The sequence below is a fragment of the Octopus bimaculoides genome, chromosome 5 (assembly GCF_046866305.1).
Source record: "Octopus bimaculoides isolate indiv1 chromosome 5, ASM4686630v1, whole genome shotgun sequence".
Taxonomy (NCBI): Eukaryota; Metazoa; Mollusca; class Cephalopoda; order Octopoda; family Octopodidae; genus Octopus; species Octopus bimaculoides.
The window spans coordinates 24,538,338-24,564,139 of NC_142932.1; the positions used below are offsets into that span (position 1 = coordinate 24,538,338).

General features: G+C 32.8%; 1 protein-coding gene across 24 annotated transcripts in view; it reads right to left on the minus strand.

Annotated features, from left to right (window-relative positions):
* Nucleotides 1-1,041: 1,041 nt before the first annotated feature.
* Nucleotides 1,042-25,802, minus strand: part of LOC106876426 (uncharacterized) — a 1,215,830-nt gene continuing 1,191,069 nt past the window's right edge. For all 24 annotated transcript variants that reach the window (XM_089352111.1, XM_089352104.1, XM_089352114.1 and 21 more), the window contains 2 exons: nucleotides 23,247-23,292; nucleotides 1,042-17,464 (listed from right to left, as the gene is read on the minus strand). In XM_089352111.1, coding sequence (XP_089208237.1) covers nucleotides 15,193-17,464; nucleotides 23,247-23,292 — 2,318 coding nt within the window. In that variant the 3' untranslated portion in view covers nucleotides 1,042-15,192. The remainder of the gene's footprint in view (nucleotides 17,465-23,246; nucleotides 23,293-25,802) is intronic.

The window sequence follows — 25,802 nt, forward strand, 5'->3', positions numbered from 1 at the left end:
GTTCGAGATAATACAATTGATATTCATTAAACTGCAAAGAAAATCAATGCAATATAATTCTTTTAAATACCATTTATGTATATCCATCGTCTGTATCCATTTTCTTGAACTCCTCAACAACAATGTCAGTTATTTCATATATGTTGTATGAAATCCTCTTTTTGTGTATGGCACCAATTGCCGGTATTGTGCATCGCAGTAAATGAAATAATATATTGTTGCATTTCCAAATTGCTTGATTAAATATTGTGGTGATTTAAGCCACAATTCCCAAGAGAGAGAGCGACACGATATATTTATGTAGTGTCTGCTGTCATGATGAATGTATTACTGCTTCTCTTTATTCACTTTTGATGTGCCTTTCTAGTAGAGCTACTTTTACAACTGTGTTTGCTGCTATCATTGTAGCTTGCCTGTTATTCTTGGTGTTGACGTATTCATTTGAATCAACTCTACATAAATGCAAAACACCATTTTTGAATGTCTAAATGAAATTCTCTTAAACCACATGGTTCCGGGTTCAGTCCCACTGCATGGCACATTGGGCAATTGTTTTCTACTATAGCCTTGGGCCGACCAAAGCCTTCTGAGTAGATTTGGTAGACAGAAACTGAAAGAAGCCCGTCGTATATATGTATATGTATATATATATATGTGTGTGTGTTTGTTCCTCCAACATCGCTTCACAACCGATGCTGGAGTGTTTACGTCCTTGTAACTTAGCGGTTCGGCAAAAGAGACCGATAGAATAAGTACTAGGTTTACAAAGAATAAGTCCTGGGATCGATTTGCTCGACTAAAGGTGGTGCTCCAGCATGGCCGCAGTCAAATGACTGAAACAAGTAAAAGAGTAAAGAGTTAATAAAAACAAAGCACTTTAGTCTTCTGCTTCCTACATGAAATCTCAAAGCTTGCTTGCAAAACTGATGCAAGGGTCTTCTTCTGAATGTTGCAACATTTTCAAGTAATGCTGAACCAAAAGTTTCACTGCTAAAAAAAAAAAGAAACAATGCAAATAAGACAAAAACAATAAAACAACCATTTTTAATAGATATTTTTTTTTATTTTTAAAATTTCCATAATTTTATTTCTTTCATTAAAACATGTCCTTTTGTTGTTTTTTTAAATATGTTTATGTTTTTTGTTATTGTCCTTTTGTTATTTCTTTTTTTTTTTCCTTTTCCTCTTTCACTCATTCTTTTATTCATTGCCTTTCTCTCTCGTAGCCATTTTCTCAATCCAAACAATCAAGGAATAAAATTTTCAAAGAAATACCAATATTTGTAGAGTCCAGAGGAACGGGAGAGGGGAGAACAACAGAAAAACAACAAAAGTTTAAAAAAAAATTTGGTATTTTTCTACCCACCATTACTTAAATTTTTTTTTATCCAAGTAACATTATGTATTTATGTATAACCATATGCAGACATACAAAATGTGTGCATACCAACTATACATATGCATGTGTGTTTGTGTGTGTGTATATATGTATATATATATATAAACACACACACTTATATACATATATGTACACACACACATATATATCAAGAAGTATATATATGTGTATATATAAGTATATAAATAAGTACATATATATATAAGTATATATCCTCATCTTTTAACATCGATCTTCCATGCTTATATATAAATATATAAGTACATATATATATCTATATACACACACATATACATAGACACAAATATATACATATATACAAATATATTTATATATGCACATATTCAAACATGTGTATAAATGCATATGCATATATACATTCATATATATATATATATACATATATATATATATGTATGTATATATATATGTGTATATATATATATATATATATATATATATATATATATATATATATATATGCACACACAACACATACATATGTGTGTACATTCGCTCTTATATTTGTGACTCTGTATGAGTTTGAAATGTTGTTCATATTTTTTTTTTTTTCTTTCATACATTGCAACAAACTAAGGTGACACTACTGCAAACAATGCAACTTTACAAAAACAGAGTAGATGTTAGTAAACCACCAGCTGTTGTTGTTTTGTTGTTGCTTCATTCTCATTAAAGACAAATCAGCAAGCACACTGTTCACACTAACCAATGTCCGTTACAGACATGTTGATGAATGTATAATGATAATCACTTTATTGTTTTCGTTTATTTTATTTTTCAGTTGATTGTGTCTTTTTTCTTTAAATATGTTTTCATGATTCATTTAATTGAAGTTTTCTTGATGCATTTACTTATGATCTTTTTTTTCTGTAACTTTTTCAAATAATTTTACAAATAACCATTATTACTAAATTGTATTAGTGGTAAGGTAACAAAAACATTTACGATAAAAACAAAACTAAAAATGCCATATATGTGTTTGTATATATATATATATATATACATATATATATATATATATATATATATATATATATATATATATATATAAATAAAAGTATATGAAAAATGATTTTTAATGCATTTTGAAAACGGAAATAAGAATGAGTTTTGTTCATGATTTGAAATAAAACTTCTCTTAAACAAGAGAGATGGGGAGGCCGGATGAGAGTGAAATCAATCAGAAACAGAAAAAAAATATATAAATAAAACACGTTTGTAATGTAGCACTTAGAAAACGCATGGCATATTTGAAAACTGTTTTTTTTTAAATTTTATTCCTTTATTCAAACAAGTTAACAAGGGAGGCAACCTGATATAGTTAACAATGGGGTGGATAGTAACTCAATGGAGTTACCTAAGGGAAGATAACCCAATAATGAGTTAAGGACGACAACCATTAACAGAAATAACGCATGAACATCAACTCCCACCGACTTAAATATCAAAGTATATCAGAGGTTGGAGTTTCAAGGGAAGGTGAGGGGTGGGTATTAGCAATGGTAGAAAGAGAAAGGAAAATAATTGATAAATAAAATTGGGTATAAGGTGATAGACTAGGATAGAGAAAGAAAACGTTAGGACAGGGGTAGTAAATATTTACCCAGTTTTGAGTAAACAATTATAGAAACCTCGTTGATCACATATCGTCTAAATTTATTGATGAAATTAATTTTTTTTTTTCCTTTTAGAACTTTTTTTCTTTTTCTCCCACCAGTACAAAGAAAAATATGATGGACTGGTTTACATATGAAAACGTTAGTCACTTTTAATTAATAACAGTATGTTATTTATTATTACTGATGTTCTCGTGTTTTTTTTATTATTATTATTATTTGTCTATCCTCTACACAAATAAGCAATGAGCATCATCTGAAAACCATTTGCAGCAGTTTTTCTTTTTTTTTTTTGTCTTATTCAGCATATTTCTGTGCATTTCCAACTCTTAAGCACCATTGTTTAAGATTTCAATATTCTCTGAGGTGAGAAAATAGGTAAAAAAAAAAAAAAAAAAAAAAGAAAAAATAATAATTATAATATTAATTACAAAAGTTATCAGAGGAGCAACCGGAATTTGTGATGTTCATGCCTTTCTTTTTTTTCTTTTTGGCATTAGCAACGTAAGTGAAGCAGGTATAACTTAGGCAAAGTGAACTATGTTGTAAATCTATGTCAAGTAAAAATCTTAACAAACCATGGCACCTATCAATGATGCTAAAATTAACACAACTTATATAACTGGTATCCTGATGATAAGTATGCCGATGTTCTTAATGATAACAATTCTTACTAATTTTGGCACAAGGCCAGTAATTTTGAGGAGAGGGGCCAAATCAATTACATCGATACCAGTACTTGACTGATAGTTTATCAACCCCAAAAGGATGAGAGGTAAAAGTCAACCTCAATGGAATTTGAACTCAGAATGTTGAGCTGGGAGCATTGCTGCTAAGCATTTTCTCCAATGCACTAAGAGGAAGAATATTATTATCATTCATAATATAATTTCTAATTAGATAAAAACAGCTTAAATACTTATTTTAAGACACAAAAGAACACTTAAGGCATCGTTTTCTTCACAGGACAAACAACTTAATTCTATTATACCTAAGCCTTTGAGGTGGTTTAAGCAAACCCACAATTTTATTGGTATTTTATTTTATTGACCCTAGAAAGATGAAAGACAAAATTAACCTTGATAGGATTTGAACTCAGACACTTTAACAATTCTACTTATCCACAATCAACAATAATAGTTGATCTAAATTTTGGCACAAGGCCACCTATTTCAAGGAGAGGAGGTTAGTTGATTACTTTGGTGAGATTTGAACTCAAAATGTAAAAACTGTGATGAATGCAGCAAGGCATTTTTCTTCTAGTGTTCTAATGCCTGTGCTAGCACATGGCATAATAATAATCCTTTCTACTGGAGGCACAAGGCCTCAGATTTGTGGGGAGGGGACTAGTTGATTACATCGACTCCAGTGTTTCACTTATACTTAATCTATTAACCCCAAAAGGATGAAAGGCAAAGTTGACTTCAGAGGAATTTGAACTCAGAATGTGGTGATGGGCGAAAACTGCTAAGCATTTCGTCCACTGTGGTAACAATTCTGCCAACTTGCCAACTTTATAATAATAATAATAATAATAAATTAATGACTTTTGGCACTAAGGCCACAAACTGACAGATCATGTTGATTCCAAGGACATTAGCAACAGAATTTGAATTAGTTTCAAACAGGAAAAAAAAAAAAAAAAAAAATCTCAAAAGAACCCAGCTACCAGAGCCAAAATGATGAGAACCTAATTCCCATATTGTGACTACTAGCTAATATTATAAGCTAAAATTAAAATATTGCCTAATCTACTTCTCAACCTCACAATTGTTTAGACAATCTGATATGCTTCAATTATTATTATAATAACTCACAGACTCAACAGATCAGTAGAAAAATGCCGACTCACAGAATCAACAGATCAGTAGAAAAATGCCGACTCACAGAATCAACAGATCAGTAGAAAAATGCTTCACAATATTTATTCTCACTTTGACATTTTGCATTCAAATCTTGCCAAGGCCAACTCTGCATTTCAGCCTTCTAGGATTGATAAAAGGAAGTTCCAATCAAGGACTGGTTCCATCAGTGTCAATCTACCCAGTCTCCTCAAAATTACTGACTTGTGTCTAATTCATCATCATCATCAATAACATATTAATCATAAAATTATATTTTTTCTGTTCATTCGGAACAGTTCTGCTAAACTAATATTCTTTTGTACATCAAATGTTTCTTCTTTAAATTTCTTGTCAATATAAAATCTAGTAAGAATATGAGCTTTATTTATGGAATAACTTAATTGAGCCAAATATTAATAAAATGACAAGGAACTGCAATTATAAAATGCATAGGGACATATAAATATTACTTATTATGGATGATAAACAAAAAAAAAATGGTAAAGAAGGAAACTTTCAATATAAAATTAATAAATAAAATTTGAGATTTATTTATTAATTTTTTTTTTTTTGGTCATGAAAAGATAGCCAGAAGTGATTTACTTTTAAAGACTAAAGATAAAATAGCCTGGATACCAAAATATCACTGGAAGTAAGTGAGTTGCAGAATACACTCATAAGTACTGTCACCCAACAGAAACCCACATTTATATGCAAACACACACACACACCTGCATGTATTCATCTAACATGGAAAACAGACAAAAAACAAATGAACAAATGTCTGTCTGTGTATGTATATGTGCGTATATGTGTGTAAATATATGCACATAAACATGGAATTATGTATAAGGATGTGTGTGTATGTATATATATATATATATATATATATATGAATTTATCTGTTGTGTGTGGGTCAACTAATGGACTTGACAAGATGGTCAAGTTGCTGCTGAGATGCTGACTTGAGGTTGGTGTAGAATGAGTTGTGAGTCCCTTGCAGACCTTAGAAAAATTATGAGATATCATCAGCAATAAGGAGACCTAACTTTAGATGTTTCGTAGACTGAAATGGGTATACAAAGTGTTCTTACTCAGTCACAAGTTCATTTCCACCATGTATGTATATAATGAAGGTCAGGTTAAATAAATCACCTACTAAGCTAGAAGAGAGAAAGGATATAATGTTTCTGATCTAACTTTCAAGGAGACCCCTAAATTATAGCCAAATCAGAAGGGATCTTAAACTGTTTTTGTACAAAAGTTATAGGTGAATGCACACTGTGGAGAGTGTTATGAGTTAATAAGATTTAGACTGAGCTTCCATAATGGAGGTGTCATATTATATATAACCGATAGTACGTACAAATATTTTATCCCTTAGTTGGTTATTATAACCACTAACTCTGTTTACACTATATGCATGTATGTATGTATGTATGTATGTATGTTTTTAGCTGATTAATGGTAGATCTAATAATTTGCATTGGATGTTTAGATGAGAGCACAAAAATGTTGTGGTGTGAGGCATGTGAGTGAGCAGCAAAATTTTGAGTGTGTTCACAAGTGACTTTTAACATTTGCTGGTGCATGTGTATATGTAATTATATATATATATATATATGTACACATATACACAAACAGAGAATAATTGTTGATTGGACAAAACAGTGATGGAAGATCGTTGTAGTTGTGTTCTTCTTTTCTTGACTTTCAATACACGTATGTACCTAAAGACTCTTTGTGGCCTGTGAATTTCCAAATGCCACTGCAGCTTTCATTAGTACCTTATTTGAAAAACTGATAAGGATTCATGGCAGGAAAAGCATTTGGCTGTAATATATGTATACACACACACACATATATAGATACATACATATATATATATATATATATATATATATATATGTATTAATGTTTGATTTTATTTGAGCTATAATAAAAACAAATTTGAATTAAATTGAAGGATTATTCAACACTATTCAGTACTTTTCATAGAGTACATATTTACTTTACTTCAACAAGAACAGTGTTGACAGTGCCTTCATAAATTGATCCTGCTTAGCTTCCACTGGACAGTCCGATGAAGACTAAGCAAGCCAAAACTTCAAAGTCACTATCAACATGATTCTTGGTGAAGAATTATATATATATATACATACATATATATATATATATATATATATATATATATATATTTATATACACACATAGAGAGAGAGAGAGAGAGAGAGAGAGAGAGTGAGAGAAGGAAAGAGATAATATATGAACATATATATATATATTAGTAAATTTGTGAAACAGCTTTTTATATTTACATGTGTTTAAGTATAGAACTGGAAAGTCTTTAATCCAGTTTGATCCTAATTTACTTGTATTTCTTAAAGAATTATTGAGGAGAGGGATTTACACTTTGGAAGATAACTTTGGTTATGTGATTCAAGGGTTATCCAAGCTTGTTTTGTGTAAGTGGGGAAAGCAATATTTCTGGTAAAAGAAACCTTTTTGGTGGCCTATATAGTAACTGTCTTGGCGTTATACTGTAAACCCCAAGGTTCTTTATATATTCAGTATATGGGAGGTAGTTACGAATAACAAGATTCCTGAGGTGTATGATCTAGTAAGTAATCTATGAGAAAAGATCTGATTTTAGAGATGAAATACTTTGCACTTTTTATAAAGAATTTCAAGACATATTAATCAATGTTGGGGAAAGGATGAAATTACTTTTTAAACTAAATATGTGTAACAGATTTTTAACGTTATTTTTTTGTCTATGGTTCCTCTCAGTCGTTGTTTGTTCAATCTATATTTCATTACCTTAGCTTTTGGACATTAATACATCCCTGTTTCCTCACTAACCCAACAATTCATATGAAATTTGCTAGAAGGCTTCTAGCTATGTATTGTACCAGACATGTATATAACTATGCAAGTTTATATATCATCATCAACTCCTTGTTTAACATCCACCATCATGATGGCATCAGTTGAGCAAAACTAACTGATACATTCTATGGTCAGATGCCCTTTCTGTCACCAACACTTATTCGTTTTGCAAGTAAAATAATTTTCTTCTTCTATTCTTCTCATATCAGAACTGCCAAACCACTGAAAATATTGTCTATGAGACAAACAAATATCACTGTTGCTCCAACAATGTCAGTATGAAGGCACACAGAAACAAACTCACATATACGCCCCCTCCCGATATAAGAAGGGCTTCCATACAATTTCTGTTAACCAAATTTTGCTCACAAGGCATTGATCAGCGTAAGGCTATAGTAGAAGACACTTACCCTAGTGGAACCTAAAATCATGTAGTCGGGAAGTAGAGTTTCTAACCATACAACTATGTTTCTGCTTCACAAACACATATAAACTTACATAAATATACGTAAAATAGGTACAGTGTATAACTGGAAACCTTCTAACATACATATATATATATATATATATAGATAGATACATTCATACATATATGTACAAATGTATACATACTTATGCAGTCACAATATAAAAAGATTAAACCGTCAGAGAAATATGTTGTTTTGTAAATTATGAAAAAAAAAAATCTGTCAGATGGATTATAGTACAATGTATACAATGTACACAGCTATCTATTGTAGAACCAAACCTTCATAGTAATAACTAAACACCATATATTAACTATTATCACTGTTTTTCACCCCTATTCCTATACTAACATGGCTTGGGCGATAAAATCTCAGAACTTGCTATAAATGCAATTAATGTTACTAGAGTTGCAGTAACTATTCTGAAGCTACTGATGTTAATATTACAGCTCTGTTCTCAGGTTGTTTCAGTACAAAGATTAAAGATTACTACAGCATTTTGGAAGATATGATTTAAAAGAGATGAACAATTAGTAGAAGTTAAAATACAACACAGGTAATGTATTAGAAGTTAGGATAAGTGTGGGAATGGCTAATAATATGTTAATGTCTGGTTTAGTAACATTATAAGTCAACCCAAATGAGTGGCAGTTAAAATAATCAGTTAGATTCAGTCAACCAAAGTAGTGGAAGAGTAAACATTTGCAGTAATTTCCTCAATCAAGCAGATAATATTGATTTCTTTTAACTAGGTAGAAGATCAATATTTGCTGGAGAAAATACCTCAGTATAATACTGATAACTATTTAATCAACCTAGGGTTACTTGATGTTCAACCATTTCAGTTACTCTATCACCTACAGTACTGGAGGCTGTAAACTTACAAGCAAACACTTTTTACATGCAAGCTTTCACTTTATATTCATCTATTTTTGAAGAAATGTTACTTACATACATATAAAGAATTACGTAAGTAGAGCAGTAAGCCTAGCTACCAGCAGTCTAACCATTTATATCATTTTGTCATCAGGCTTATATTCATAATTAAAAATCATATGTGAATCAAAGCTGAAACTAGACTAATGTAGGTTTTGGTTCATTCATTTCTCTCTGATTGGAAAACAAGTTAAGAAGGATGAAGAGGGCATATGAAGTCCATAAAAGCTCCTTAACAATTAATCTGATATAAACTAGTATATTGAAATCTAAGAGAGGACTTTGTTGCTATGGAGTATGATAATCTTACTTAAATTTAAATGTTATTAGGGTTTTATGGGTGTGGTCAAAATTGCTATGGGTATGAAAGTGATAAGTCTTAACATGAATATGTAAGTAATTTCACAAATGTTGTAAATTGAATATGCTTATGTTCGGTGATAAAGTTCTGTATGGTTCATAATACAAAATAAATGGACTGATATGTACAATATTTGGAAATATCAATGCATTCCGAAAATGTTTCGCATATGTATTTATGCTAGTGGGTACATTTGTTTTTGTAGCAGAGGGCTCTTTCTAGCTCAAACTGATATACAATTTTTACATTTTCATTTATGTTCATAGTAGTTGAGAAAGTATTATCAATAGAGGAATTCTGATGAATCTTCTATTAAATTTCATTGATGTAGGGATATCAATATAATTTCAAAAGGTATGTTTTTTATACATCTTGGATCAGTACTAGAGTATGCAAATATTAACAGTATCTACCTGTAACCACATATACAGGTAGTACAAGCAGCATAAATACTACCTGAACAAATAATACAATGTGTAAATAAAACTGATCTATAAGTTCTTTTTAATTGTCATCACTCTGTACTGTTACTTTTAAGTATGCACACACATACTGAAAGTGGATATTTTCTTGCACAATACTTTTCGTTAGTCATTGCAATGTATGCATCAATGACCGAAAGTTGTTTCTTTAATTGCTGCAACACTAAATCACCAAAACATTGTTCTGGCAATTATAATGTACTGAACTATTAGAAAACATTCATCAGAAAGTCATTTTTTGAAATTATTTGAATTGAAAATTATAGAAATTTGTTGATTTTTTTTTTTTTTTTCATAAAGCTTCTCTGTTATCTGCAGATTTAAAAGAGTAAAGTAGGAGAAAGATTAAATCTTACCTCCCTGATAGTATGACCGTCTATCACAAGTTAACTTTCATAAGATAAATGATTTCTTGTTTAATCAATCAGCATAAGTTGACTGAATCAAGTCAAGTAAACTGTGTTGTAAAAGAGAACAGTATGCATGTGACTATATATATACACACACACATGTATGTATACATGTAACTTGTGATACAATACACACTCACAACCCGACAGGACTAAAATCTAGCACCTCCAGTGATTACTTTATCAGTGAACATTTCATATGGAATAATTGTGTGTATTGACAGCAGCGATGATGATAAGGATGACAACGATAATGGCGCTGATGATGTTGATGAGCTCTTTTGACTACAAAGACATCATTGTTTAATTATGGAAAGAAAGATGTTAACAACTGAATCAGTTTCAGTTTATAACTAATACTTTTATCAAGGCTCCTGAAGACATGAAAGACAAAGTGTATCTGAATGGGAATTGAATGTAAAACACCAAGCTTACTTAACTATAAAACATCACTCATATGTTGTTGTTGTTGTTGTTGGCACTCCGTCGCTTACGACGTCGATGGTTCCAGTTGATCCGATCAATGGAACAGCCTGCTCTCGTGAAATTGACGTGCAAGTGGCTGAGCACTCCACAGACACGTGTACCCTTAACATAGTTCTCGGGGATATTCAGCGTGACACAGTGTGACAAGGCTGACCCTTTGAATTACAGGTACAACAGAAACAGGAAGTAAGAGTGAGAGAAAGTTGTGGTGAAAGAGTACAGCAGGGTTCGCCACCATCCCCTGCCGGAGCCTCGTGGAGCTTTTAGGTATTTTTGCTCAGTAAACACTCACAACGCCCAGTCTGGGAATCGAAACCGCGATCCTACGACTGCGAGTCCGCTGCCCTAATCACTGGGCCATTGCGCCTCCACATCACTCATATGACACATAAGTATTTCAACTTCACTATCCTAAAGACTTTTAATATCGTACAAAAGAACAGATTTTGAAAGCAATTGGGTTCAATAGATTTAACTGACTCTAGTATTTTTTCTAAACTGAAAGCTGTATTAGATTTTCTAACAAATTCATAATGATAATGTAATTTTTGCTTAAAATTATCAGCCCTAAATTTTAGTAAATGGAGATGAAAAAAATGTTTGATTTTCACAAAGACATTGTTGACTTAAATGAAGATGTCTGTATTTGTATTTTCATTTTGAATAAGTTGCTATACTGATGTTTGTTTTCAGACTATTTTCCACATCTTGAATTGCCATTCGAGGAATATTCCTAAATCAGGTTCAATAACTAAGCTTAGCTCAGAAACATCCCTTCAAAGGGATGAATGATTGGAATGAAAAACATCCTCAATCTATGGTGCTAAACATTCAAAAAGAGAGGAATAGTCCAAAAACAAACTCTAGGATAAACAACTCATCTAAAATGAGGGAGCCAACAAAAGAGCCATTGAACCTGCTGAAAATAGCAGCAAAATTCCTCTGAATATACTCTACTGTTTCAGCAAAAACATGGAATGATTATGGTTGGAATGCTTCTGATCACTGGTCTATGCAATCAAAGTAAACCTATGCCATAACAGGCCCAAAATATTTTACCTGTTTTATGTTCAAAATGGCCAGATACAGCCTCTCATACCTACCCTACAATATCAGTCTGCCACATCCTTGAAATCTTGAAGCTACAAGGTAATGCATGATTAATTCAAAACGATATGAATAAAAAAGCATTACATTTGACAGAGTATTTTGAATGATGCTGACAGGTTAAAATAACACAATTGCTTCTCAGTATCTGACCAGAAAAGCAGATCCAGTATTTAAATAATAGTTATTGGTTCAATGCTTCGCCTAATACAGAAATATCACCTGATGTTAATTGCTAAGAATATTGTGAAGTATTTATGAAGTTGAAAGGTCAAATAAAGGAAAATAGACCCCTATATAAAGTGAAAATGTTTCAACTGGAAATCAAACCAGAATTATAATTTTGATCAATTAAGACATTACTGCCTACCACAGTGACTGCTTCTAGCATAGGCATTAGGAATGAAATTTGTATGTGTGTGTGTGTGTGTGTGTGTGTGTGTGTGTGTGGGTGGGGTGGGGTGGGTGCTTGGTCAATATCAGTGATTCAGTACTTAATTTTATTGGTCCTGAAAGGGTGAAAGACAAAGTTGACCTCAGTGGAATTTGAACTCAAAATGTAAAGGGCTGGAAAAAATATGGCAAGGCATTTTAAAAAATATTCTAACAATTCTGTTAATCCACTGCCCTAATAGACAGACACACATACAATGACAATAACTGTTTTAATTTAGGTAAATACCAGTAATTTTGAAGGAATGGTTAGCTGATTACATCAACCTCAGTGCTTGACTGGTACATTTGTCATCATTCTCAGGGAGAATAAAAGGCAAAGTTAATCTCAGCGGAATTTCAACTCAGAATATAAATAATCAGAGCAAATACCACAAAGCATTTTTTCTGACTGGCATTCTAAAGATTCTTCCAACCCACTGCCCTAACACACAAGCAATAATAATTTCTGATTTTGAAACAAGGTCACAGACTTTTAGGTGAGGGACATATCAAATTAAATAGTATATATGCCTGGTATATACTTATTAATTTTTATATATTTCATTTATTTTCACAAATCCAGTAAATATTTTATCAAATGAGGAAAAATGGAAATCAAAATTGAAAATAAAATTGTAAATAAGTAAAACATATAAATCTGACTTACTACTGTTTCAGCCAATTCACAGCATAATAATAATAATAATGATTTCCATCATAAGTACAAAACTAGAGTTTTACTTAATTTATACTTATTATATAAACCCCCAGAATGATGAAAGGTTAAGTCGACCATAACACGATTTGACTGTGGAACATTTTGTCCACCATTCTAGCAATTCTGCCATCCAACACCCTGCTACAACCCTATGATGAAGATGATGATGATGAAGATGATAATGATGATGATGATATTGATTTTCTACATTGGCACAAGACTACAAATCTGCAGGGGAAGGTATCCAACTGAATTTATCTCTGTATATGACTAATACTTATTTCATCAACCCTGGTGGGATTTGAATTCAAGAGAAAAAGGACATAATTATAGACCACAAGGAACTGACCTGACACATTGATATTTCTGCTGACCACCACCTTTGGTTTCTAACTTTGGCTACAAATTTTAAAGTATATAATTTTCCTCATTGATTCCAGAGAGATGAAAAGCGTGATTAACTTTCATATTAGAATGTAAAAGAACTAACTAAATGCTTCAAGATATTTAGTTAATGGCACTACCATTTCTGCCATGATGTCTCACATTGCCACAAGTTCAGAGACTTTCAAATAAGAGGCATACTTAATTGTATTGATTCTAGTATGATTCAGGTACTTATTTTATTTATTCCAGAGTGGGGAAAGCAATATGAAATACCGTGAAGCATTTAGTTGTGTACTCTACTATTTCTGCCACTTCACTATTATTATTATTATTATTATTATTATTATTATTATTATTATTATTATTATTATTATTTAGTGGAGGGATTAGCTGATACCACCGATCCAAATACTTGACTGGTTCTTTGTTTTATCAACTGCCAAATGGATTTAGGCACAAGGCCAGCAATTTTAAGGGGAGGAGTCAGACAATGCCATTGTTCCCAGTAGTTGGACTGATACTTTATTTTATCAACCCTGAAAGGATGAAGGGCAAAGTTGACCTTGGTGAGATTTGAACTTCGAGTAAAGAGGCAGAACAAATGCCATAAGGTATTTTGCACCATGCTCAAATGATTCTACCATTCCACAGTACTTTATAATAACAATCAACAGAATGATAGACGTGATAACCAAGGTAATAACAAATAATAAGTATTACTATCATAGTTAATTATTATCACAATTGATTAACCTTAAGATTATACAATATTATTATGCTCAAAATTATATCAACTATATTAAAAATGGTTTGATATATTCTCTTTTGTATTTTCTATAATCTTTTCCTTCTTAGTTTTATATATTTTTAAAAATTTAATTAAAAATTAAACGTAGAAATAATATTCTCTCTCCTCTCCTCATCACAGATTATTTTTGTACAGATATATATGCATGTGTTTGAAAAAAATGATCCAATATGCACAGTATAACTGTACTTTTATGTATAGTTAGACACATTTAGATAGAGGCATGAGATCACACAAAACTATATATGTTTGTGTGTGACATAGAAAACACAAAGACAAGCACACACTCAAATATTTTCATGAAGATGAAAAGAATGAGTCAAGATTGGATGGGATTGAATTTACAAAAGAAAAGAAAATTATGACTTTTAAAAATCTTCCTTACACATGACGGCAAATTTAGAAAACACACATAACAAAAAGTGACACTGAAATTTAGTTACCTATTTGCTTTATGTTCCCTGTGCGAATATCTAAACAAAAAAAAACCAAACTTAAGTTACCTTCTTTAAAGATTTACAACCTGACCATCACAGAATAGGTGCCAGGTAAATTTACTCCTAAGATACTGAAACTCATGACAGCACCTGCAAAATTATATATGAAAACTTTACGTTGTTTTGCTTCCTTCTTTTATTCTTTCATTCTTTTATTCTTTCCTTCACACACACAAAGAAAAAAAAAAATTTCCAAAATCTTCATATTTTCCAATTCACTTTCAATTCACCCAAAATTATGCATTTACTTTCAAAATGCTTATTCTTTAGTTTAGGTTCTGTTTTTTAAAATTTTTTCTTTTCAATAATTGCTGTTATTATTATTATTATTACAACATTTCACTGTCCATTGATTTAAAATATTGCTGCTGCAAATGAGTAAGTTGCTTGCGTCGATATTCATAGTATTCTTCGCGCAGCCGTTCAAAACGTTTTTCAGAGTTGCTATAGCGACTCGGCTTACGTGGCTTTGGGTAGAGACTTTTATACAAATCATTAGCATTTAACAAAATTTCTGGTGGTGAAGCTGTGCTCCGGGTGGAAGGCTCTCGGCGTGTTGAGTGTCTTTCATCCAGTTTACACCCAACAATACCTGGAGCATTGTGAGATATTAATCTTGAGTCAAAATCGTAGTGTTTATCTCCTGAGAAGTCCCGTCGGTTGGAATTAGAAGCATCTATAATCAGGGAAGAGTCCAAACTGACATCATAGTCTTGAGGGGAAGTAAGAGAACTCGCTGAAGTACTGTCCATGGGTGCTGCAGCCCTCGTGTGAGTGTAAAACGAAGACGATGGACCACTGTGGTGACTACCAAGCCCACTGCTATAGGAGTCTGGAAATGTATCCATTTTACTACTAGTACGGCTGATGCCATCGGGGTAGTTAACCCTGCCAAATATACTTCCCCGACCTGAGCTACTCATACTAGTTCGAATCTCTTCTGGGACCCCACCATCAAAATGATGACTAAGTACAGTGTCGATGTTTGGAGTCTTATTCCTATAGCATGGCATGGTCGTAGAATAGTCACTTGGCTGATCCTTAGCAGGGTATGTGCTATGTGTGTGGGGTATGTTTTCAATGCAGTTATAAGGGTCAAATTCTTTTTGTCTAAAAGTAGAGTTAGTCTGTGATGGTATTGGTGACATCTGATGAGGTTGGTTGACAGCAAGAGTACAGTTGGAGTTCAGCTGATGTTTAGGGGCCAGTTGACCACATTTAACCATCTCTTGACAATTATTTGAATATCCAAATAACTGGTTGTTGTTGTCCTTGCACTCTCCACCTTCTGAATTGTTGTAAAGTGAGTGTGAATGTGTATAGCTTACATGGGACACGAAATTGTGGTTGTGTGTTGCAAGAGCTGCTGCTTGCGTCTGGAGTTGGTGAGGGTTAGAAAAATTTCTTCTTACATTATCAAGGTGAAACTGAGGCTGAGGTTGAGGCTGGTAGTAATTAGGCCCTTGGCCAGTATGAAAATAAGCTGAAGAATTTCGTTGCTGGGGGTGAATGCTTCGAGTTTTAAATGGCACTGTACCAGAATAAGTGAGCTGTTGGTTTTCTTTTTCTTTCAAATGTCTTTTCGAATAGACTGGCTCATTTTCAGAAAGGCTGGAAGGAAGAAAGCTTCCTCGAGGGCTACTGAACAGTGACTGTGGCAGATCTTGGTCACGTGACCGCTCTGAAAATGATGAAGGCTGTACAGAACTGATATCGCTTATCTGGAATGGGCGAAGACTGTTAGCATCATCAGGGCTACTTGTCAAGTAGGTTTTGTTCATAGAGTGATGTTGTGAGTTAGGTGAGAATATAGAGCTATGAGCATAACATGACTTAAGAGATGCTATAGATGAAGATGACTTGAGATGTTGAGCATGATGGTAAATAGCAGCAGCAGCAGCAGGGGCAGCAGACATACCAGGTGAAGTTGTAGTCCAAACTGGTGACGTCATATGATTTCTAAGAGTATTAGTGCCAGGAGAATGTCCAGAGTCCAGAGTGACAGTAGCAGTAGAAACGACTATGCTAGAAGCATGTTTATACTTCTGTGTATTGTCTGGAACACTGACACCATTTGGCCTATGAATTTGTGCTCTTGTAATATGCAAATTAACAGGGGAGTGCGACTGTAGCAAACAGGGTGAAACAGGGTTATAAACATTACTGCGGTGAACACTTGTACAGGCAATCCCGTGCCCAATGGGGGACATAGGACCAGGAGAGGATAACTGTTGTTGTCTTAGTGATGTTACAATGTCTGTGTCTGGACATTGCTGAACCAGTTTGTTGGGAGGTCTTACATTAGCAAGTATTGTGTCCTGTTGTTGGGCTTTGGCCCCATTGTTGAGGGATGTACTTTTTGGAAGGGCACTGCGCTGAACAGACTTCTGTTGGTCCTGAAAAATATAAGGTCGCAATGATGATGGTGGCAAATGTCGTTTGGAAGGCAGTGGTTGGGCAACGGGATTGCATTTTAATATGTCCGAAGGGGAGTGGCAGGACATCACAAAAGTTTGGTTTAGCATACCCATAGGGTTGACAGCTTTCACAATGTTTCTTCTTCCATCTTGGTCCCCATAATTCCATTCTGACGAAGTTTCACTGCAAATGAATACAAGAACAATATTACTTATATGAAAAAAATTATATTTGCTTTATTGTATTCCCTAATTTTTAATGATTGCTTTTAAACATATGCTAAAACTCAAAAAGAAATATCAAATGAAACCAAATTTGTAATCTTTAACAAACTAGAAGGATAATCTAATTTTTAAATATGTAATGGGGATAAAGGAGCTTAATTAAAGTAACAAATGTTGTTTGTTAAAGAATTATGAACAAACATGAGAAATAACAATGACAATTGCATTATTCAATGTCACATACTGGAGGTATATAGTAGCTGGGGCACATATAACAGAAAGAAGCATGAACTGAAAATGAGAAATACAATAGCTTTTGATGACTTTGGGTGAAATGATATACTAAGTATCAGCAGTTATTAAATCCTGTAATCATTGTTAATTTTCACTTAATTACAAATGGCTCAAGTCATCTGCTTTCAAATGGGTAGAGGAGAAACATTGCTTTTGCTGCATAACTCAAGAGAAACATAATTCCTAAATGATTTGTAGTGCTTGGGTCACATATTTCCATGAGCTACTGGAGAGATAGACTGAACCAGCAGCAGTCCAATTCTACTTGGCGTTAAGGAATAGTTTTTCAATCAAGTATCAGCAATATATATATATAATGGAAGAAGAAGAAAAGCATCCATGGCTTTATTGCTTCATGTCACAGACTGGTAAGAGGAGGGGAGAAATAAGTGATGGATCATTTTCATAATAAACACCTGGTCCAAATGCTTGCAAACAGAATGATTGCTGCTAAAAGAACCTACAGACAATAGTTGTAGGTTTTACATCCTATTAAATGTAGTAGTTGAGAAAGCCTGAGACATAAGATTTAGGATTAATAGAGAGGAAATAATGAGAACAAATGGTAAAGATTTTCCTGAAGTAACATTCACAGATGCAAGGCTAGACATAAAGATCAACTCTTATTATAAGAAATATACGGTCCATTAAATTTACTTCGGTAAATCACTAATAAGACCTGCAGCAGACTGACATATGTGTTATTTTACTACAACTCAAATAATGTCAGCATTAAAAATCTTACGTTGAGCTGTATACTGCATCTTTAGAAAAGCTGTACAACTTTTAATAGATTATTGCACTCAAGGTAAAGGGCAACCATATTTACAATGGTAAATAACATGTGCACTGTAGGGAGGATGAGTATTTCAATACTTTCTAAGTCAAGGCTTAAATTATCTAATGTACATTGAATGGGAGACATATATAAGTTTTACCAGGTAGAATTTCTTTAATACCACCACATGGAGGCAAACTATTCATAATCCTTTGGTTAATTCCAATAAACTAATAGATTATGTCTCCATACTAACAATGTTTATTGAAGTCTCATAGCCTTGGTAATTTTCACTAATATTTTAATGATTATACACTAAAATTTTTAACCAACATAATCATCAACATGACCACCTAATACACTGACAGCAAAATAAATACATGTATAAACAACTAAACAATCTTTGCTTTTCGTACAAAAACGTTTCCAAATATATATTCATATTTTAATGCATAAATTAATACTTGCATGCAAATTACATGTGTAAAACATTATTGCATAATCACACCATGACAAATAGCAACAACATGCTGAAGGTATCTTGAGTAATAGCAAGGTGTGTGAAAGGAGAAAATGAGTGTGTGGTTAATGTCTTTCTCAATGGTATTAGTGCAAAGTAAAACAAAACTGGAATTGGAAATCGAATTAGACCACAAATAACATTTGTCCCAAATTTATCAATACCATGCACTTAATGCAACCACTAATAATGATGATGATGATGATGATGATGATGAAAGAGAGTGAAGGAGAAGAAAGATGAAGTTAATTTCTTGCTACAATTTACAAGACCCAATTTTCAAGAGTAACGTAAGAGGTATTAAAATATTTATATCCAGACACATCTATCAAATCCATTGTTTTCGCATTAATGTTAGGGATGGTATGATGATAATGAAGATGACAAGTTTTTCTATGGTGAATATACAATAAATATTTTAGAACTCCGTTTCAAAATAAACAAAGACGATGGCAATAAAGATGAAATGACATATTTCTGTATGGAGAACATATACAATAAGAATTTTTAGTGTTTAGTGCTGCTGTATATGATAAAGATAAAATGAAGTTATAATGATGATCATAGTGAGGAGTGGTACACAGACGATGATGGCAAAAATGTTAATGAAGTCCATGATGCTAGTAAGTACGGAAATAATGTTAATGATGGTGGTGGTAATAATAATATATTTTTTCTACTCTAGGCATAAGGCCTGAAATGTTGGGGGTGGGTCCAGTCGATTAGATTGACCCCAGTACGCAACTGGTACTTAATTTATCGACCCCCCCCCCCCCAAAAGGTTGAAAGGCAAAGTCGACCTCGGTGGAATTTGAACTCAATAATATATTGCTACTGAAATGATTTTAGAATGAAATGATTTTAGAAAAGAAATAGCAATTATACTGAAGATGATACTAAATGATGGTATGATTGTTTTGAGTCCAGTAAAGAAAACAAATGAGTTGCAAAAATAAATAACATATAACACAAAATCTGCTAATATACAACATAAAATCCCATTCACTAGATATCTTAAATGTGCAATGATAAAAAGAAGGAAAGGTGATTTCAGAAGAGTATGTGTGTGTGCGTATGTATTCCTCTATTGAATATTCATGGATTAAATGCAATCAGTTATCACAAAGGATAGATATTTATTATAAAGATATTACAAAGGATAAATATTTATTTATGCCTCATATTGTATAATAAAGTCAATTACTTGTTCTTTTATGACAAAAGGACTCCATCAATGAATGATCAAATGTATTGACTTTGAAGGAAAGATTAAAATAAGAATCATAAAAGTCACTGTTTGCTCAAGGATCTTCATGGTTTCAATGAAGTGAACAGGGAATTGAAATAGTCTTGGAGCAATGACTAATCAGGAATGCGATTCCTACTGAATAATGTTCAGAAAGTTCTTACAAATATAAAAAACTTTACAATTAAGTTAATAAATGGTTTGTATAATAATCAAAGCAATGATTATCATACATTCATTAGGAGTATGTGTGAGAAACTATCTTTTGTCTTCGTTTAAAAATCAGTTGTTTTTATATAATGCATTGACAAATTATTACAAACCAATGTGGGAGCCACCATGCAGTTGCTCAATCTATTAAAAACATCCAATCTTCAAAGAGAACAAAACAATGTATTGGATGATGAAGTCTGAGATAAACTATGTCTGGAATAATTGGATGGTCACAAGTAGAATGTTCATAGATTGGAGGCAAAATGATACAGAACTGTCAGTAAATATCTCACTTCATCTTCCTTCTAACTGCTAAAGTGGCAACAGATGTTGAAAACGTTTCTGGTATGGATAGTAGCTAATAGCTCTATCTCTTCAGGTCATAATCAGTAAAAAGAAATGTCTCCTTCATATCAATAATGGTTTCCTACTAGCTTTAGCATACCTCAAATGCATCTCACTATATATAATACTACCACTTCAGTAATATTCTTTATCACAATAATTGACCATCAGATTTGTCTGAGATCTGTGGTATAATAGTCAACATCTGCAGTAATCTATACTTATTATAATCTATGGTGGTTAAATGGAGATCTACATACTTGTCAAGAGAAGGTAATACAAAATTCTATTCTGCAATGCGACATTTCCAATAACACTAACTATCCTGTTACCTTAGAAACAGTTTCAATTGTAACTTGTTAAACTTCCCATTAAAACCAACAAAAGGACATATAACAATTTCATTACCAACAACACCACATACACCAAGAAAACAATAAACCACAAACATAAATTGTGTTCAATCCATCCATAATAGCAACAGTTAATATATGAAAGTATTTCAGTGAATATGAGTGGAGAAAACACCGTGAACAACAACAGCCATAACAATAAAAACAACAATGGCAGATAAGAAAAAAAAGTCACCTTTTCTATTTTTCCTGGAAAGCATTTAAAATAAAAGTAAAAATAAAATTTTAAAAGTAAACATTTGATATATCACTGTTAATATTATTAATAGTTTTCACTAGTCTTATATTTTTCCTTTTGTTTCGGTGGTCATTTACTTAGTATCAAGTGCAGCTCTATTTACTTTGGATAAGTGATGTGTTTTGTTTTGTATGGTGTTTCTGATTGAATTGAAGTACTTTATATAAAATTGTGCAGTATCTAGTAGTGAGATGCTTTGTATATTGCGTATATTTGTTTATGTATGTGTTAGCTTACTTTCTTTTTTATCTTTCTCTCTGTACCTATTATTATAGAATTTATTTCTGCTTTCTGTCATCACACTAGTTATTTCATTTTCCAGATCTTTATAATTATTATTATTATTATTATTATTATTTCGGCTTGCGAAGACCTGTTGGGGCAAGCGAAAGTGAAATCGTGATGGCACCTGTGCCCAGCGTCGCCTTTCCGGCACTTGTGCCTGTGGCATGTGTAAGGACTTTCAAGCGAGACCGTTGCCAGTGCCACTGGACTGGCTCTTGTGCGTGTGGCACGTAAAATACACCATTTTGAGCGTGGCCATTGCCAGTACCGCTGGACTAGCCTTCGTGCCGGTGGCACACTCTCGGAGTGGTTGGCGTTAGGAAGGGCATCCAGCTGTAGAAACTCTGCCAAATCAGATTGGAGCCTGGTGTAGCCATCTGGTTCACCAGTCCTCAGTCAAATCATCCAACCCACGCTAGCATGGAAAGCGGACGTTAAACGATGATGATGATAATGATTATTATTATTATTAAAAACTTCCTCCTAACCTACATCATACACATATTTTCATTTCTTGTCACCAACATTCTCCTACCTAGCATCTTCAAGATGAAAAACAAAAATTATTGGATAATGTACTTATAGATACATAATCTGAAAATAAGAAGAGTGTTCATGGTTTGGATGCTTTGAGTTTAGGTCAGCCTCATCAGTAATATCAAATTCCTAAATAGTTTTCTACAAAAATTATATATAAATCCAATGATGGTTTCAATTAATGTGTATGTGCATATACTTTAACAATTCAGCTGTACAAAAGATGGAATATAAATACCACAAACAAGTCAGCCAAAAGTTTTTAATAAACCCATACCAAAAGGCACAAAATTCTACTTCATTTCAGCATAAAATGAAATAAAATGGTTTTTATTTCATTATTATATCACTTTTAAAATCTGGCTTGTTATCAGTATAATATCACTGGTATTATAAATCATATTAAAAATGAAAATAATAATAAAATGAATATTAATCCCAGTGAAACTCAAGCATCTATTTTATCATAAGGATTTAATTCTAAACTTTTAAAAATGATTCAAGTTATTAGATTAATGTAATTTCAAGTGAATGAAGATATACAGAGCATACACTATAATCCTAATTATTAATAATGACAAGCAATTAGAAAGCAATATGAAGAGAAAAATAGTTGAAATAAATACCTAAATTAAATACGTCGCACAAGAACCATAAATTTAAAGTGCGAGATAACTAGTCTTTTAAATTCAATTTTTACTAGATTAGATATTTTCAGTAATATTAACGATCTTTTCACTTGAGTTTTATGGTTGACTACTAGTCTAAGCATAAAAACTAATTATTCTCACGATATATAAAAACCAACAATTTGAAATGAAGTAGAAAAATATGTCATCAATGCTAACAATTAAAAAATATAAAAAACTTACTTCCTAGAAGAGTCTACTTGGTCCGGCTCAAAGTATTTCACATTTCCTGCAATACAAAATGAGAGCTGCGAGTGAGCATATCATTGAGTAAATCAGAGACAGTGGGTTAAGAATTATCTAAAATTTTATTTGGTTATCTAAGAAAGAAGGAGAGTGCTGATATTTTGTAATTCAAAGGAAGACGGACAATGTGTATGCATTTAAGACCATAATAATTTTAAAGTGATTAGAATAAATGCACGTTACTGTCATGGTTGAGTTAATTTAGGTATGTCTCAGATTTTAAGATTAGTAGGATGCTGACTAAGATTAAGTAAGACTACCAAAATGTGTCTGATATGTTCAAATCTGTTGCAGGCATTTTGGTAGACATACTTAATCTTAGTCAGCATCCTACTAATCTTAAAATCTGAGACATACCTAAACAGAATATTGAACAGAATATTTAATTCTGCCTGCCTGCATCAATTCACCTTGGTTTTATGAATAGGGACTTGCAATAATTATTGTTTATTGGCTTAAAGTCCTGAAATCAGAGCAAGGTTCTAGCGCATGAGATTCTTATAGGGCTTTTGACAAATTTACATTTTATTTCCAACAACAAAGTTTCAGGATGAGTAGGTTACTGAGTGTCATATCATGTTATGAAAGAAGCTTTTGAAGATATGTGTACGAGAAAAATGAAGAAAAGATAAAATGTGTAAGAAAAATATTTGTACCTGAATACTGTCTTACATGAAGTAGGGAAAGAGAAATATACACAGTAAAAATACATAATATAAAATGTCAGAATTCAAGTGAAACTTATACTGAAATTACTGGTTAAATAACACATCTTGCAGTTTGAAAGAGGAAGACAGTAAAGCACCAAAATTAGTAAAGGATAACATGAATTTGGCTGAAAGGATACATATTTACAAGAATATTTTACAAAATACTTGGACTGAAATAGTTTGTGTGTGATAGTAGAGATAAAATAATCATGAAATACTACCTGTGATATATTTCAAATCTTGAACCCACGAAACTAAACTTGGGTAGGTGTATATAGGTAGAGATGTTAGATGAACATGTGTAAAAACCAGTGAACCTGGTTGCATGCAAGTATATGTTGGTATTCATAATTCAACAGTAATGTGCCGTAGCATAGCATTTCACCATCACAAGACCAGTCAACTTTGCTGAAAATAGAACTGTTACAGTACCACTGGAAAATTGACAAGTGTTTCATTGCTGTTTATGTGAATCTTATAGAATCTCTCCCAATTAACAGACTGAATTCCCCATCGATTGAGGTATCTGATTACAAAAACAAAGCAGCAATCAAACAAGCAGTAACTGTTTCAAACTCCTTAGAGAATGTTGGCACAAGGCTAAGGGTTTTACATCAATTACATAAATCCCAGTACTTGATTGGTACTTATTTTATCAACCAGGTAAAGATGAAAGGCAAAGCTGACCTTGGCAGAATTTGAACTTAGAGCATAAAGAAGGCTGAAATGCCATTAAATGTTTTGTCTGGCATACTAACAGTTCTGCCAGTTTACCGCCTTAAATTATTTTAAAAATAATAATGGTGAAGTTTGATTTAAGTCACTAAACTGATTTCTTATTTCCCTTCTCAACTGGTCCACAGTTTCTTCCTTAACCCCACCTCAAACCTGGCTTGTTCCCCTGCTCCTGCCCATGCCCCTACCCCTCCAACGCCATCATCCTCACAGGCACCCATCATCGTCCCTATCATATCACAGACTCCTTTACCTGCACTTCTAGCAATGTCATTTACTGCATCTCCTGCTCTTTCTGCCCTTCTCTGTACATCAGTCAAATGGGACGCTGCTTAACTGACTGGTTCACGGAGCACTTCTGAGACATTAGACTTGGCAATGACACTCTGATTTCATGTCATTTCCACTAAATCTACAAGTTTTTTAAAATTCTCTCTGTTTATTTCCTTGTGTTCCATTCTGTTGAAAATCGTAGGCTTGAAATGTAGAAGTCTTTCTCACCTTCCTGAGTGTCAAACTAATACACCTGTTTGTTATTTATACACCTGTCTTTGTCTTTTGTCTTTCTGTAAATTTCAATCATATAGATATATATATATATATGTTGTGCAGGTATCAGTTAGAGGGGTTTAATACCTCTATGGGATAATTAAATCCAGAGTTGCTCCTAGACTATTAGCTGGATAGGAACAGCCTTTTGTAAGGTTGTACACTAGTGGTTTGGTTGGTAAACTGGAGTTTAGGTTATATAGAAGAAACACATGTGCGAAAAAATGTGCTTAATTAAATTAGGAAACCCGCACCTAAATATTACTCACCCTGCCCTAATTACCCAACAAAACTGACCAATTTACCACAAACAAACCTCTACCCAGTGAATTTACCAGCGCAAAAACAAAAATTTAATGCAAGAATTACCAATTTGTTTACATTACCATCACATATGTATCAATTATTTTCGCATCCCAACCGCTGCATCTATCTATATTCGCATTCTGAAGAGATTTACTTAAACCAGTAAATTGAAATGATCGTTAATGCTACCCTC